General features: G+C 36.8%; 1 protein-coding gene across 1 annotated transcript; it reads right to left on the bottom strand.

Moving 5' to 3' along the window:
- Nucleotides 1-663: 663 nt before the first annotated feature.
- Nucleotides 664-17,088, bottom strand: LOC583567 (peptidylprolyl isomerase domain and WD repeat-containing protein 1). The gene is made up of 16 exons (XM_030980169.1): nt 16,878-17,088; nt 14,630-14,732; nt 14,070-14,170; nt 13,063-13,158; nt 12,398-12,485; nt 11,750-11,855; nt 11,356-11,499; nt 10,408-10,482; nt 9,320-9,494; nt 8,256-8,353; nt 6,067-6,266; nt 5,044-5,110; nt 4,416-4,498; nt 3,665-3,777; nt 2,546-2,697; nt 664-1,294 (listed from the first exon to the last, which is right to left on the bottom strand). The coding sequence occupies exons 1-16, from the start codon at nt 16,996-16,998 to the stop codon at nt 1,154-1,156; spliced, it is 1,863 nt and encodes a 620-aa protein (XP_030836029.1). The 5' UTR covers nt 16,999-17,088; the 3' UTR covers nt 664-1,153.
- Nucleotides 17,089-17,128: the final 40 nt, after the last annotated feature.

Below are 17,128 nucleotides of genomic sequence, written 5' to 3'. Positions count from 1 at the left end.
CACTAAAGCACTGTGTTATAAAGTACAGAAATGTGAAGCAGCGTAAAATTACAACGCTTCATGTTTGAATGAACCTTAGGAGAGGAACAGTAAGGAAGACGGTGTGGGAGATGGAGATGGAGTAAAGGAAGTGTGAGGAAAACAAATTAAAAGAAAATTCACAAGAAAAAGAGAAGAGGAGGAGATAAGATGATGTTTGAAGGTTTGCATTGTGGTATGAATAATCGCGGTAGAGGTTTACGGTACACCATGTGTAAAGTCCTAGAAGGACTAAGGAAAGTGGATAGAAAATAGAAGTGAAAATAGAAAGGCGAGAAAGTGGAGGTTGGAAGGAAGAGTATCTTTCGGAAGTGAGTATAGTCCTGAAAAGGACTGTAAACCAGAAACGTCGAAACGTCGAGTCTACTCTCCTGCTGCTGCTCTGCAACTCTACTCAACTCTCCAACTCAATCCAGTCTTCTACTCAAACCTCTCATTCTATCTACAACTTTCTGGTTTACAGTCCTTTTCAGGACTATACTCACTTCCGAAAGATACTCTTCCTTCCAACCTCCACTTTCTCGCCTTTCTATTTTCACTTCTATTTTCTATCCACTTTCCTTAGTCCTTCTAGGAGGAGATAAGTACAATAATACGAAAAGTACAATTATTTTTGTTCCAAAGTCATGCTGCTGTCATGATAAAACTCCCTTTTTTATTTAGAAAAGAGGTAATAATTTGGATCAATGGCAACTCCATAGGATATGCCCCTGATCTTTATCATCTAGATAATGACCCAAAAATTCCTTCGGTGCCAGTTGTCCTTTCCTACACGTTCCGGATTCCCGTTTGTTATGTCCTGTTTATAAATTGCCGTTTGGTCCAATTCCATGTGACCCAAACACCGTCTAACAGCAACTTGTCTGAACCAAGTTTTGATACCAAATGGCAATACACATTTCTTTTTGCTTAATCACACAATACGATAATTATCCAAATGTTGTTGCATCATCTGACAGATGCATATCATGATATGTCATCCAGCGGCTTGTTGATATTAGGATGAACTTTGCTCAATCACTCAATATGAGAATTATCCGAACATGACGGTGTCACTTGACAGATACACTGACGATGCGTATGTCATCCAGGGGCTTGTCCGAACATGACGGTATCACTTGACAGACACGCTGACGATGCGTATGTCATCCAGCGGCTTGTCCGTCTTGTGAACCTTGGCCTCACTGATCTTCTGGATGCACTCCATGCCCTTGATGACACGCCCAAACACGGTGTGCTTCTGGTCCAACCAGGGCTAGAATGAAAGCAAGAAGGGGGAATAAAAGCGTATAAAGAAGTATTGTGAATGCAGTTTGCAAATATGGGGGGTGTTTCACAAAGATCCTAAGTTGGACTTTTTATGGGAAGCCATTAGAATATTTGAAAATATTTTGTAAAAGTTATTTTAAAAAGCGTAAAATATTGATTCAAATCATTCCTATTTGTTATTATCAAGGAGATTTCATGTTCTTGATGTGGAATTTATAAAAAGTCTAAAATATTTGAACTTTTGCTTTTGAATTTAATTCATTTATTAGAGTTAAGTTCGACTTAGGATCTTTGTGAAACATCCCCCAGGCCCTACAGAAGCTTGCTGCATTAACACAGTGCAGAATATAATGGCGCAATACTTGTATTACTGGAGAGAAATTCATACAAATTCAAACTGAGAGAGAAATCATTGAAGTACTGTATATCTGTTAGCTCTTTTTCTCCAATGCCTAAACATTTGAATGTTGCTGCATTCATCAATATAAGACTTTGACACCTTAACCTTTATAGCGATTCTTTAAAATGTTGATATATTTGGATGCCCCCGAGGATGTATTATAAGCACTAGAAAAACTAGCCCCTAAAACACTTCTGCTTTCAAGAAAAATTGAATATAAAAATTTACCAGTGCTCCCAGCAAATTTTGATAAATTTAGAATAGCTTATACGGCCATTCAATGGTAGCTGGGACCATTAAAATCTCAGAATATGCAGTTGTGATATATATAATCTCCAAGCAGGAATAGAAAATCGGTCGATTTTAGTCAAGAAACATTGTTTAAAAGCTAAATTAATATCTTGACCTTGAGAGGGAGCTATACAACATAAAGACCTTATTATTTTCAATTTCGTCACTTTAGACTCGATTTCAACAGCGACAACGGTCCCGAATATTGTAGGATCGCATATGCTTCCAATATGTTCATTTGAACCAAATTCATGACCCCTTACCAAAACTTCGTATTACCTTTAACATTTACGGCGGAGCCAACTCTATAGGCTATATTGAAGAGATGTACAGTAGCACAGGAGCATAAAAAACAGCATTTTCCCCCCATTGATCTTGTAAATTTGCAATAGCAAATATGCAAATCAAATGGTATTAAAGCACTGCTTTAACAAGGGAGCATTTACTCTTCTTTTAATTTGTTGTAATGCACACAATCTTTAGGCAATGTTGTTTGGTGTAATAACTACAACAGTGAAGGGAAAACACAGAAATAATATTACTTACACATGGGACTACAGTGATGAAAAACTGAGAACCGTTGGTGTTGGGTCCTGCATTTGCCATGCTGAGCGTGTAGGGACGATCGTGTCTCAATTTGGGATGAAACTCATCTTCGAATTCCCCTCCCCAAATGGATTCTCCTCCAGTTCCATCACCTGAATGCATACAATAGTATAAATCATCAACATTACAAATAATAATAACTCAAATATCATAGACTACTGCACTACACGGACACCTCAAATGTATAAAATACTACTAACAGTGCTACAAACAAAAGTTTTTAAATGCTGTAATAATATTACCCAAATTTCTGTAAAAAGAAAGTTTGAAGAATGGGAATTTAAACAAAAATCAAACAGAAGATTCTTGTAAAGACCATACCTCAATAACTTCCTAAGATCAAAATTAGATTTGATTGCACCTGTGCACATGTGGGTATTGCAGGGCATATAATTTCTTCATTAGATGCAAGCTTTACCATGTTGGTATCTGTTTCAGGAAGTATTACACTTTTCATAGTTCAAACATATTGATCAATACTCACATACCTGCCAACATTTGAAAATAAGAATTAGGAATTTTTAGCATGGTATGCCTTGGAAAATAAGAAATCGCACTTGCAGCGGCACTGTATTACTGGTAATACGTGGTAAATCTGTACCAAAAAACGAATACAAATTCAATGATCGATCATGCAGCAATTCAACGTACACAATACGTGAACTCTCAAATCGTGGCACATGATAAAACAAGCTTAATTTGACTTTAGCAACAAAAACAAAAAAAATTGAAATTTTGGAAAATCAGAATATTCCGGATTTTCAGGTCGTAGAAATCCAGAAAGAGTTGGCAGGTATGCACTCATATTAATGGGGTGGGGTTTGCTGCTGAAAGTATGGGAGGCGTTCATATGCAAAATAATCAAAATAATAGATTTGTGGGGCATTGATATTTGGGCACCACTCTAACCCCCACCCCCTTTAAAAAAAAATATGTGGGGATACAGTGTACATGATGTAACCCCCCCCCCCCCCCCCCCCGCCACTTCCTTTTTTGAAATTCCCTTGCCCCCTGGTGGGTGGGATTACTAGCCCATGATGGTCTTCCTCTCAGTCTCACCTTGAGGATCTCCGGTCTGGATCATGAACTGCTTAATGACTCTGTGGAAGATGTGACCGTTGTAGTAGCCGTTCCGACTGTGCACGCAGAAGTTCTCTATCGTCTTTGGACATCTGGGATACAAAGTTATATTTTGAGATGAAATTTGTAAGTTGCTTCTGGTATTTGTTCCTCAAATCTAGGTACTCATGAATTTGGAAATATTTGATGAATTGTAATATTCAAGAAAAGGGTGATGTCCATCTAGAAAGCTGTGACAGGGCTCTCTTAAGTTGAAAACAAGTTCTCAACAAAAACTACAAGAAACTAAAGTTGGCTAGGAGCCCCCCCCCCCCCCCCCCCTTATCTCTCTAAACAAATTGAAAGAGTAAATGATAACACCTGGATTAGTGAACTTTTAATCCAAGATAGATTAATGCACTGTAAATCCAAAATACATGTATACGTTGATATCTTTTCCCTCATGGATAAATAATGGAAAGTTTATTTTTTAATGACAAGGAACAAGAACAACAAAAACAAGCTTGAAAAAGAAAAATGCAAGACGTATACATTGTACACAAAAAGCAGAAACAGTGCAGCATAAATACATGCACTGGCAGATCCAGAAATGGGCACTGGCACCCGGAAATAACGTATTGGAGGCTAAGCGTGAGAATATTTGGCTTAAATAAATGGAAATATACGTTAATTTAAAATGTTCCCTCCAAAACATGTAAACGAGATATATAAATTCAAGTACAACACTCACTCTTCTGTGAAGAGTTTCACATGGACATCCCCCATAGTAGTATGAAGGATAGCTGTACTGGATAACCTAGGTGCAGCTCCTCCCTGTATTAGGTGCGTGTGGGGAATGAATAAAAGGGGAAAAGAAAATGTTGGTACCATTGTGGATATGGAAGGCAAACATAGATTACAGATTTGAATGATGCATACATGTACAGTAGTTACCAAAGTGTCGAAATATCATGATTTATGAAAAGTAACGACTGACATACCAATATCAAAGACTCAATCATCAGTTCAGAGCAAAAAGGGCATTACATTATCTTTATGTTATTATATGGGATAATGCTCTTCTAAGCTTTTAGAGCAGAGATAATTTTCGTAAAATTTTGTCACATCACAATAACAAGAAATGGAATTTCCTTCCTAATAGTTGCGTTATATTCTACATAATATACTCTTTTTTTGTCAGTGTCAGAAAGGGCTTGCACTGATCGTAGCGAAGAAGTTTCAGATTTCACAATATGATAAATCAATACACTTACTCTAAATTTGCAAACATTGAGAGTGGGAAAGCATACAGACTTCTTTGGTTTTTCCAAACCCAAATTAACATATTTTTTTTCAAAGAAAATAAAAATGATGCATACCTGTGTGAAAGACATCTGCTCTTCTTTGCTCGGTTTCTCGTTAAAGACATCTCTTTCAGCTTCGTTACTATACATAATGCAAGTATAAAAAGATAATTCATGGTCTGTGTCTGCAAACATTTGTAATGATATACATGTAGATTGTGTCCACCTTTTGCATTCTATGACACATGCTCCAGCTCAAGCAAGAATTGCTCCTCAAATTCTCACTTCAACTCTGGGACTCACATTACCCCTAACCCCATTAATCCTAAAACCCAATCACATCCCTAATAATATATCTTTCACTAAACAATGCTTGGATCAAATTATCACCAGAGCATGGGCTAGATTACAACACTTTCCATGGCAAATATAATATGATACTTATTAAACCAAGGTACATTGTAGTACACCAGGAACCCGTTCCACAAAGCCTTTTTTCAATGACAAATGACAAAAATCAGTGACAAATCTGCTGATAACCAATCAGAAGCAAGGATTTCAGTAGCTTATAACAAAGACAGTCATTTGTCACTGATGACAAGTTTTGTGAAATGGGCCCCTGGTGTAAGTTATCCATTATTACTCCTCTCGCTTGAGCTGAGCTGCCTTAAGGCATGTAAGAATTCAAGGAATTACTTTCTGGCAGGTATCCATTTCTACATCTGGGTAGAGAGGAGTAAATAATGTGGATTGATGTCTATCCAAAGGACATCAATAATGCAGCTTTTCCATGACCCATGGACTATTTGATCCAACTTCTATGGGGTGTTTCACAAAGATCCTAATTCGAACTTAACTCTAAGTCGGACTTAAAAACTATGGAGAGCTATTTGAGGCCTTAAAATGAAATATATTCAAAAACGAAAATTGTATTTTTGACTTTTTATAAATTCCACATCAAGAACATGAAGTCTCCTTGATAATAGAAAATATGAATGATTTGAATCAACATAGACCATGGCACCTTCTACATTATCATGTACATGCACTGGATAATAGCCCAAAGGGTAGTTGCCCAGCTTTGCGCATAGATCTCACCTCTTTGCATCATCTGGTTCCCTTCTTGTGAAGAGGTAGAAGCGGTTCTTCTTGAAGGCACTGCACACTAGGGTGGGGTCAGCTTCGCTCCCCTGCAGGCCGGGGTTATCAGAGGCGGTCATCTCCATGGTCAGAGCTCCCTTGGATTTCTTGGGTTTGCCTTGGTACATGCTGAGGTGCAGGAACCTCACATTCTCTTGCTGGGGGCAAAGGAACACAAAAATATATACAATATCATGAATAATATGAATAAAATGTGTACGAATAAACATTCAAAATTACATTCATTTAATTTCAATCAGATATTCGTATTCATCATAAACAGTGATCTGTCAGTATGATAGGTTCAGTGACCCAAACAGAATTCTACAGTACATCAAGTGCCTCTCCAAGTATCTCGGTCTTGAGCCATGCATTTCAGCATTTCATATCCTGTTGCTTCACATTCTGCGATTAAATCATTCATATTATGTAAACATAAAAAGTTGAATGGCAATATACAAAAACATTCAAATATTAAATCCACCACAACCAAAAGCCAGACTGGAAGATATCACTTTAACAATTGTAGACATTATTACACATCAGCTGATTGTACACAAGTAATCTAATGTCAATTAATCATTTTCAAAGAAGTAAACAATACATGTGCTGCAAAATCAGAAGATAAGCATGGAGCGAAACTAAACCAAGGCATAAAACACAGCCATTGAAATATATCAAGGACTGCAAGATCACTAAAAATTGTACACAAATACCCTTTTCACATCTACCAAATATTGCTTAACCCCGGGAAATAGGTGGGGCTAAGGGGGCTCTTAGCCCCACCAATTCCTTCCTTAGCCCCACCAATTACCCGGGGTAATTTTAGCCGGCTTTCTGTTCACATTACGTTTTGCCAAAGTGGGCTAACCCCACAAATAGTACGGGACTATCTGGCCCTGCAAAATAGCAGGGTTAGCCGGGCAATTGCGGGGTTAGCCGGGCAATTGTGGTGCTAAGCTGCGTAGTGTGAATCCGAACCGGGCTAAGGAGAAGCGGGGCTAAGCAACAGCCAATCACAGACAGCGTGGTCGTGTGGTCGTGAATTTGCATTTATCGCGCGCTTTGCATGCAGTTCACGTTACGCATGCATGCAGTTCACGTTACGCATGCATGCTCTCTGTATTGACGTTTAGTCTTTTACGAGGCAGAGGTCATTATGAAAAAATCTTTATTATAAAATTGATTTAAAAAAATAGTGAAAGAACATGTAGCTCATAATTTTTTATTGCATTTATCATTATCAGTCATATTTACGTAGGTAAATTTATCAAGTGAATTGGATGAAAAATGGGTAATTGATTTGTATCGGTAAAATAATAAAGGGAAAACGCTTTGCGCGGTAGCAAAAGCATTAATATTCATGAGCTATCGAATAGTCCGGGGCTAAGGCGAACGTAGTGTGAATCGCGTGAAATTTCTTAACCCCGGCTAAGCACATAGTCCGGGGTTAAGAAAATAGATGTGAACAGCAAAAAAAATAGTATGGGGTTAAGGATAGTATGGGGTTAAGGATAGTCCGGGGTTAAGAAAAATAGATGTGAAAAGGGTAAAAGAGACATTCCCCTTAAAGTGACTCTGTAACATTGCCTCAGATTCTGAAACAAAATCCTGGATTTAGCTCATGCTGCAATGATAATTATAAACCTTCAGGTGAGTCAGGAACCCCATGACTTTTACAAGCCGATCGCCTGTCTGATTATCAAGATATTTATGATTGGATATTGAAATTTCATTTTCCGTTTTCCTAACGGTTTTCATAACACTACAGTTTATTGGGGGAAATGAGTATGGTAAAATGGTCGCTCAAGATTTTTACTTTTTTGAGGCACTTGATCATTTTGAAGCGCAATTTTTTTTAGGGTTTCAATATTACACCATATCACAGACACTGATGACACGTAGGGTCATGCTTAAACGATGCCTTTTAAAGGAAATTTGGAGATGATATCCACAGGTATTTACAAGTGCAAAAGGACTAAATGAAGACACAAGCCTGTTTACCCGCTCTTGACAATCTCTGTGCAACTCCAACTTGACCACTACTGAAAACATACCGTATGACTAACTAGACAGTGAGGAATGATACATGTAGCTTACTTTACTTGGGAATACCAATTGCCTAGTGAGCTTCGGTTTATGCTTACCTTTCCAATGATGCGTGATATTCTGTTGGTATGTAAGTTGAGAATCTTGATACCCAGCATGGTGGCATATGAAACAAAGTAACCACTCTCATCAAAGACTGTAAGAAAAGGAAACGACAATTCATGTATTGTTATTATAGCCATGTCATTCTAACTATCATTAATAATAATAATAATAATAATAATAATAATATTTAATTTGTATATAGTGCTTAAAACAATGTCTCTAAGTGCTTTACAAATATACTATTACCCCGGTCATTGGATTCAGTGCTTTCCTGCACACACTGTGTGCACAATCTCCACTCCCTGGGGAGCATTCCAGCCAGGCGTTACTTGTCGTTGTCATCAATGTCCTCATCATTATCATCATCACCACCACCACCATTGTAGTTGTTATCATCCCCATCATTACCATCATACCAACAACATGAGCATCATGGGGGAGTGTCGTGGTCGAGTGGTTTAAGGCGCTTGACTGGAGATGCGAAGGTCGAGGGTTCGAATCCCGACACGGCACTAATATCCTTTGGCAAGATATTAACCTGCACTTGCTACTCTCTACCCAGGTGTTAAATGGGTACCCGGTAGGATGCGACCGTCATTGTTGGTCAAACAGCTTGTGAGCGTAAAGTAACGCCCGGCTGGAATGCTCCCCAGGGAGTGGAGATTGTGCACACAGTGTGTGCGGGCAAGCACTGAATCCAATGACCGGGGTAATAGTATATATTTGTAAAGCGCTTAGAGACATTTGTATTAAGCGCTATATAAAAATTAAATATTATTATTATTATTATTATCATCACCACCATCATTATTATCCCCATCATCATTATCATAATAATAATATTCCGCTTATATAGCGCTCAATACAATGTCTCTATTAAGCCCTTTACATATATATTCATCATCATCATCATCATCATCATCATCATTACAAATTCAGCTTTCATTTTTTGGAATGTTTGATTTCTTTACATTAGTATTTGAGTGCTCTCATTCTCAATCAAAGATAACTGTGACATGTCAATTCTGTGATGGGTAAAAGAGCAAATTGGACTCACTGATGTTTGCAAGAGAGAAGGCATCAGACTTCTGTAGATCTCTCTCTACTGCCATACGTCTACCAAACTCCATGTCAGGCAGCTGTTGCTTCATCTGTTGAAGCTCAGTGAATGTCTTCAGAGACTCATCAATCACCTTGGTGAGCTTGCCCGTCAGGAAGCGAAATATGCGAATCTATAAAAATCATTGAAGGGTATAATAGATCGATTATAGTGCAGATGAATTCTTTTGATGTGTTGTTTATCAAAGTGAAACAAAAAAGGGAGTTATTACATGTACGTTGAATACCATTTCTTCATAAGGGATAAACATAAATGCTTACAAAATAAAAGTAAAAGAACTGTATGTTCTTATGGATGCTTATTCTTTCATTTTATGAAACTGCATATGTTAGAGATGATCCATTATCAAAGGAAATAAATACAGATGAGGAAACCTAAACTGATAAAGAGATTCTATAAAAGAAATACTTACCATGATGGCAGGAGATGCACTCTGTGCATGTACAAAAGTTTTATGCATTGGTGTTTGAACTGTCATTGACCAATCATTGCAAAAATTAACCCAATAATGGTCAATGAATACTTACAAATCCAGTGTCTTACTGAGATGAATCTGTGATCACAAGCTCTATGTATAACTTTAATTGAGAAAAAATACCGGTATGGTTTTGAACTCTATTACAAATCATAAGTATGAAACTTTACACAAAATATTTGCTTCTAAATCATAATAACTAATCTAAAAATCTTAGTAGTATAGTGGATATTCACCAGGCTGTGGACCTCATGGTTCGTGGTATGAGTTCCACCACAGCACTACTATCTTTTGGCAAGACATTAATCTACGATTGCCACACAGCACCCAGGTGAGGTAAATGGGTATCGGGTAGGAGGAAATTCCTTGAATGCTTGAGCGCCTTTTTGTGGCAGCTCGGCTAAAGCAGGGGGTAATAATATGATTGTAGGGGCCCCAGGGAGAACAGTATTATTACTGATAGCCTACCCTAGGTAAACAAGACATGTTATTATTATCATTATTATTAATCTATCTATGTTCAGATGGACAGTGCTGAATGGGAGCTCACCTTCCTATCTTTGGCTATTGTTGCTATGAGTTGCCCATCAGGAGAGAAGCTAAGGCTAGTCGGCACTGTTTTGCACTAAAGGGGTAGAAAAATGGTAGAAGAAATGAGAAACAAGTTAAACATTTAGTAAACTGACAAACATTAATCTCAGGAGTAAGGACTTTAATAATGAAATTTACATGGAAATCAAAATTCTTGTACAGCAACGCTTTAAAGACCGTCAATACTACTGGGCCCTGAGCCCTGCACAAGCAAATGTCAGGTCATTGTTATACAACAATAGATTGAGCTTGCCATAGTACTAATGTCCTTGGACAAGATATTAAACTTCATTTGTCACTCTCTTTCTAGGTTAACTATATGGGTACCTGGGCTGGTATTCAATTCAATACTTAGCATAAGTAAGAAATTTACTAAGTAAATGGCTAAGTTAAGTACTTGACTTATCTCGTATTCAAATCGCATGTTAGGCTTATACTTACTTAAGACAAAATCTTAGTACAATACTAACTGATAAGCATTGTGACATCACACAGTCAATCAAAAGTAATGCGCAATTAATCCGTTGCAATAAATGTGCGCTGATATAATTGTGCACAGGTTATGAAACTACGTAAGAACTATATGCCTGCCAATCAAGGCCTCCAAATAATGGGCTTAAATCTGGTAGGGAGCTATCTTAAATGTAGGGTAAAATACTTAGCCAAAAGTTTGAATTGAATACCAAAATAGGCTAAGTATTTTTTATCTAAGCCAAATACTAAGTAAAAAGGTTCAATTTTGTACTTAAGTATTGAATTGAATACCTGCCCTGGTCATCAATTTAATACTTTAATGCCTTATGGCGGCTGTGCTAGAGCCAGTGGAATTTTATGGTACTTGGTACCAAGTACAGAAGAGCTTGTTTTATAGCAGCTGTGCTTTATATTTGGACACGGCTCTACATACCTTGACAAACTCATAAAGGTCTGTATCTGTCTTGAACTCAAAGCTAACACATGATGGGTAGCGATAGTCTTTCTTGGGTCCCATCCAGTACTCTAAGATGCCTTGTTTATCCACGGACAGAGCCACCTCAAACACTGGATTGTACTGCAGGCAAAAAGACAACAATTCAACAAATACATATGTAAACGGGCCAAGTCCAATGTATCTGGTTATTTTGTATCCAATTTTACCAATTAGAATGTTATGTTATGTTATGTTATCATGAACAAAAATCAAAATCAGAAGATATAATTTGACATTCCATTTGGTGAGATCCAAGCTCTATAGAGGCTGTGACACATAGGCAGTAAATGAAAAGTAGACTTTGCATATATGATATGTGAATATTTCTCACCTTGATAAGTATGACTGGTGCAGAATGCTTTTTGTCTAATGTGTGCATGGGTTCATTAGTACCCTTTCCATCAAAGACATGAATTTTACCACTCTCACTGTCAGATCTGAAAGTAAGAAAGGAAAAAAAACATAGCAAATAACAACAAAGACTTGTATGAAGATAGGAGCAAAAGCATTTAAGCTTCAAAGTCATCAATTTGACATATTTCACTATTTTACTTTATATTGTTAGTAAAGGGAAATAAAAAATCAAATTGTTTTAAGTGTTAAATATAATTAACCTCTAGCAAGCCCTTAGATACATCATTCATGTACTATTTCACATCCACTGGAACAAAGCTGTGCTGAACATTAAAATAAATCTTAGATATTGATCTAACTTTCGTTGTTAAATTTTACTTTCAACCAATCATTTACCCACTTGTGCCTTTAAATTTCAAGAGAGTTATGGCCATGGAGTAAAGGTTAAAAAAAGAGGATATTTCATTACCAGAAATTGTTTTAAAAATTGGATAACTATTAAAACGTTGATAGCGGCTTTGAGGCCTTTTTTAACAAGTATCTTCAGGACAAGAAAGAAAACAAAACTTTGATTAGAGTATTTTAATAATAATAGCAAGAGACTTTCTGTTTGTTAGATGCTTACATAGCGAGTGAAGGTATGGCATCCCCTGCCCTGTAGATCCATTGACATCGACCGGGTATGAAGGATAGCTTCATCATGTTGATCATATCTGATGGGGGAAAAGGATGATGAACATACTATGATTTAGGATGATGACTACAGTTTATGCCAAGTACATTACATTGTATATCATAAGCAATTAAACGTTGTGTTTTAATAGCCTTCCACAATAAAATCAACAGCTGACAACATTTGCATCCATTGATAAGTCGATATTTTTTCCCCTCATAAATCTTACAGCTCAAATGATATTTGGTACATTTGTTGTTATTGTTTTAGTTTGTATTGGCGTATATCATTCATTTATGAATATTTATGTATAGTACATTATGTACATTGATTAGTCTCCACTTAAAACACAGAGTATTTCTAAAGCAATAGTTCAATAGTGAAATGAAAACACCATTGTTATGAATTTGAAGAGGAAGTGCTGATTCATACGGGTAAGGAGGAAATCTGCAACTGCATTGCTAACACTGAGCATAGAATAAAAGTTTGCAAGCATGATTAATTTGTTTCTGTTGCATTTACCATGCTAGGCATATAAAGAGACTCTGGACAGTTATTCATGCACTTGATAAACCTCATCTTTATATTACTATTATGAAAAGATTCAAGAATCTTACCAAAGTTTGTAACATCAAAGATCTTGGAAGATTTGTCATCTGCTATTGTACACAGATATGCTCCATCACTGCTCACACATATGTCTTGTATCTTACCTGAAAAACAATGAGAAACATACAGGTTCACTAGCTTTGATGCAAGGCAATCATAGTTTTAGCTCATGACAGGAAATAGCAAAATATAAATATGAAATATGGTGGACAGGATGCATAAAGTAGATAATAAATCTTTGGCCAGGACAAGTGTATTTTGATGACTAGATGACACTATTTTGGTCAAACATTCAGCCAATTAAAAAAAAATCATCCACAATTATCAACAAGAAAAAACTTTTGCATTAGAAAATATCTTGCCATAAAATTATTCAAATATTGCCTGAAGTGAGGTTAAGTACATTAACATGTATAATACATGTATAATTAATACTAGGTGAACTACTATGAGATTTAAAGGACAATGTGACAAACATTGCTCTTTCAATACTCCTTCAATTACTTCCTTAAATTGCTAAATGGCAATATATACTGTATGTGTGTAAATTATCCCAATTGGATACGTATTGAATAAAATACATGTAATATTGTTTATATCGAGTTACCTCCTAACGTTAAATCAAGCCCAACTCTGAATACATTTAAAAGACGATACAAACAATTACGTTTTTGTGAATAGTATTTTATTAGTTTTTATATATGCAATCAGGTTTTAGATGTTAGGTGTTAGTTGTTATGTGTTAGGTGTTAAGTGTTATAGGTTAAAATTGTCGCTAGGGACCAGCCCCACACAAGACTTAAATGTTCTTTCTTGCTGGTTCCTTATTCGTATATATATTTGTATTTTATGTTTGTCTTTCGTAATGTTATTTGTATGTACTTTACTTATCTGTAAATATCAATGTTTTAATCATGTATGTTTTTTTTATATGACGAATGAAATAAAATAAAATGAAAATGAAATGAAAATGAAAATGTAGTCATGACAATCATAATAGAGACATCTTTTGTACCTAAATGTGCTCTGAAATGTTTCACAAATTCAATGTCGCCCTCTTGCTTCTTCCAGAACTTGACATGGCCATCACAGCTTGCAGTGATGATAAACTCTGTCCTGTGTAGAGAAGGTGAAAACATATTAAAATGCATGCTATATACCTAGAAAAATCTCAGTAATGTAATTTGGAAACCAAAGAAAACTGAAAGTATCGGATTGAAATAAGCTTTAAAAGCAATTACATACATGTACAAGTTCAGATTTACATATTCATGAATAATCAAGATATTTAGACAGAAATTTGATAAGTACTCAATATATGTATGTGCCTCCTGAAATTCAGTATCTCTCCAAATAAGTCTGGATTAAGTGTGCAGTTCAAGACTACTGGGAAACTATACTTGATGTTTGGCAGTATTTTTTAATCCTCTCTGATTCAATTTCTTTTCATGTACGGTAAATGAAGAGTGAGATGTATCTGAAATCTACAGTATTCATGATTTTATAGTACACTGACACAAAGGGTAGACATAGAGTTGGGTCATATAAATATAGAAGTGGTTCTGTTGTTCTTACTTTGTTGCAGCAACATGAGTGATAACGTCCCTGTGCATCAAACTCTTTTCATACAGCTCAGCTGAAGGCATGTTATCCAGGTAAACATTCTCAAAATCTAGCACTGTAAATCAATTAACCAAAATTAAAAAATAACTTGTTGAATGCCAAGCCAGGGATTTCTTGGGAAATTTGAGTCTATGGTAAACGCATAGAACTTTCAAAGCAAATTATAACTAACAGGGTTATTGAGAAACACTGATTAATAAAAGTAAAGCATTTCTTTTAAAATTTAAAATAAAAAAAGGAGGGAAGATAGCTGATAATCTCAAAATACATGTAGAAGGTTCATTCATTCGTGTCTCCTTTAGATCAAGATAGTTATGTAAAGTTCCTTAATTAAAAGTAAATTAACTAAATTAAGTTCTTCCATCGCCCGATTGCTGCAATGGCCGATTCATTAACAAGGGCCACGTCGTCATCTGTGCAACCCGTTCCGCCGCACTGCAAGATGTGGTCCATCTTCTGAGTCTCTCCGCAGTCGCAGAGAGTATCTCCTTCATGGGTATAGCCTAACCCTGTAAACGATCATCGGATCGGCCGCCGATACCGATCCAATCAGGGGTGATCGGCGAAAAATTTCCGATCGCCGATCAATTAAAATGATCGGAAAAAAATCGGCAATTTTTTTTTTTTTTTTTTTTTTTATGACGAAAATTTTCAAGTTTTTGGCTGTCAAATGCTCAAAAAAAGTTCATGGCTGGGATTATTTTGTCATTTGGAGTTGTTGTAGACAATGATTGTTGATATTTAGTGCCTTTTCATGACTTTGAAATTAATAATATTGGTCTAAGAGCAGAGGCAAAACATGCGGGCCGCCATCTTGGATTATAATGTAGGTTTTTTTTTTTTTTTTAATGACGAAAATTTTAAAGTTTTTAGCTGTCAAATGCTCAAAAAAAGTTCATGGCTGGGATTATTTTGTCATTTGGAGTTGTTGTAGACAATGATTGTTGATATTTAGTGCCTTTTCATGACTTTGAAATTAATAATATTGGTCTAAGAGCAGAGGCAAAACATGCGGGCCGCTATCTTGGATTATAATGCATAGAGGTCTACCTACATTATAATTCAAGATGGCGGCCTGCATGTTTTGCCTCTGCTCTTAGATCTAGACCAATATTACCTCGGTAGAACTCTTATAACTATACAAAAGCTTGTTTATTTCTTCATTTGACATTTTGTTTTTGACCATTTTTTCGTGCGCGAGTCAGTGCACACTATGTATTACCAAACTTTCAACACGCAAGGAACGGGGAACACTCGCGGACCTCGTATCAAATTCGTTGCAAAAAAAAAATCAAGGGTGATTTTGAAGCAGTGAAGAATATTGGCGCTGCAATGCGCAGAAATATACCTGAAAGAAACTTAAAAAATCATACCTGAATTTTCAGAAAATCGTATTTGTATTAGTGCACCTAGATGTGAATTGTTTATAACTCAGATTTTATGAAGATTTGTCGGGAAAAAATGTCAATTTTTTCCATTTGGTGGTCATTTCTAGGCTAATATTTTAAAAGTTACTTCAGTAATGGTCCCGATGTTTCTCTTATCATACTCGCATGTTATTCCTACATAGATTAAACATAGGATGGTTAAGGGTAAGACCGGATAACATTATAAAAAAGATATATCCTTCCAACCTCCCATATCCAAGTATTGGGCTGATTATTGCCGACCCACCGCAGCAAGGCCATTCAGATTTTCGTACGCGACCGAAGCGCCCTCTAGTGCCCCATGAATATGCCTACTAAGATTACAGTCGCTAACTTAACACACGCCCGCGCCTGCACCCGACTATGTCAGTACGGTATGCGATTGTATTGTGCTGCAGTTTGCCGGGAATCCCGCGACAAAGTGCATATTAGTCTATAGGCCTAGATCTAAGTCTCATTTTTAGGAAAAATACTCTGAAAAAGATAAGAAAATTGACACGAAACAGGTAACTCATGATCTTCATTTTGGGTATCTTCGGGGGTTTTTATTAAGGTATCTCCACGCCGGAGTTACGGGTCAAATTTTGGATAGGCTTCTGAACAAGCGCCCAAAAATGTAGCTCAATACTCGAGCTCGCAACGCGCGATTAGCTAGCGCTCTGGTACCCGCCGAGTCGCGCCGCTAGTAGCCCGACATCTCCCCGCCCGGGCCGCTGGGCAGGCAACCTAGACTCGCCGAGGTGATTGTCTATTGTTTGTTCAGCCTCACTTACCCTTTTTCTTTTTAGGTTTGATGGCCTCTGCAGGCATTGGACCAATCCACTCCTCATCTTCTTCTTCCTCTTCAATTACACGTTTTGTTCCTTTCTCTGATGATTCACCAGATGCCATCATATGATAGAGTTTACTTGCAACTAAAGATGAACCCTGTTCGGTAAACTTGTTTCATTCATCCATGCAGAAAACTTACACAAAATGTATTGAATGGGACCTAACAAAATCTCGTGTACACATTCAGTGCCTG

Source organism: Strongylocentrotus purpuratus, unplaced genomic scaffold, assembly GCF_000002235.5.
Source record: "Strongylocentrotus purpuratus isolate Spur 01 unplaced genomic scaffold, Spur_5.0 spur5_contig_817, whole genome shotgun sequence".
Classification (NCBI taxonomy): Eukaryota; Metazoa; Echinodermata; class Echinoidea; order Camarodonta; family Strongylocentrotidae; genus Strongylocentrotus; species Strongylocentrotus purpuratus.
This window is presented reverse-complemented; position numbering and strand designations above follow the sequence as displayed.

Coding starts and splice junctions, on each gene's coding strand:
- LOC583567 (XM_030980169.1), bottom strand. CDS start 16,998: ATGATGGCATCTGGTGAATCATCAGAGAAAGGAACAAAACGTGTAATT. Junction 12,486..13,062: donor CTTTGATGTTACAAACTTTG/GTAAGATTCTTG, acceptor TTCCCCCATCAG/ATATGATCAACATGATGAAG. Junction 6,267..8,255: donor TATCACGCATCATTGGAAAG/GTAAGCATAAAC, acceptor CTTTGCCCCCAG/CAAGAGAATGTGAGGTTCCT.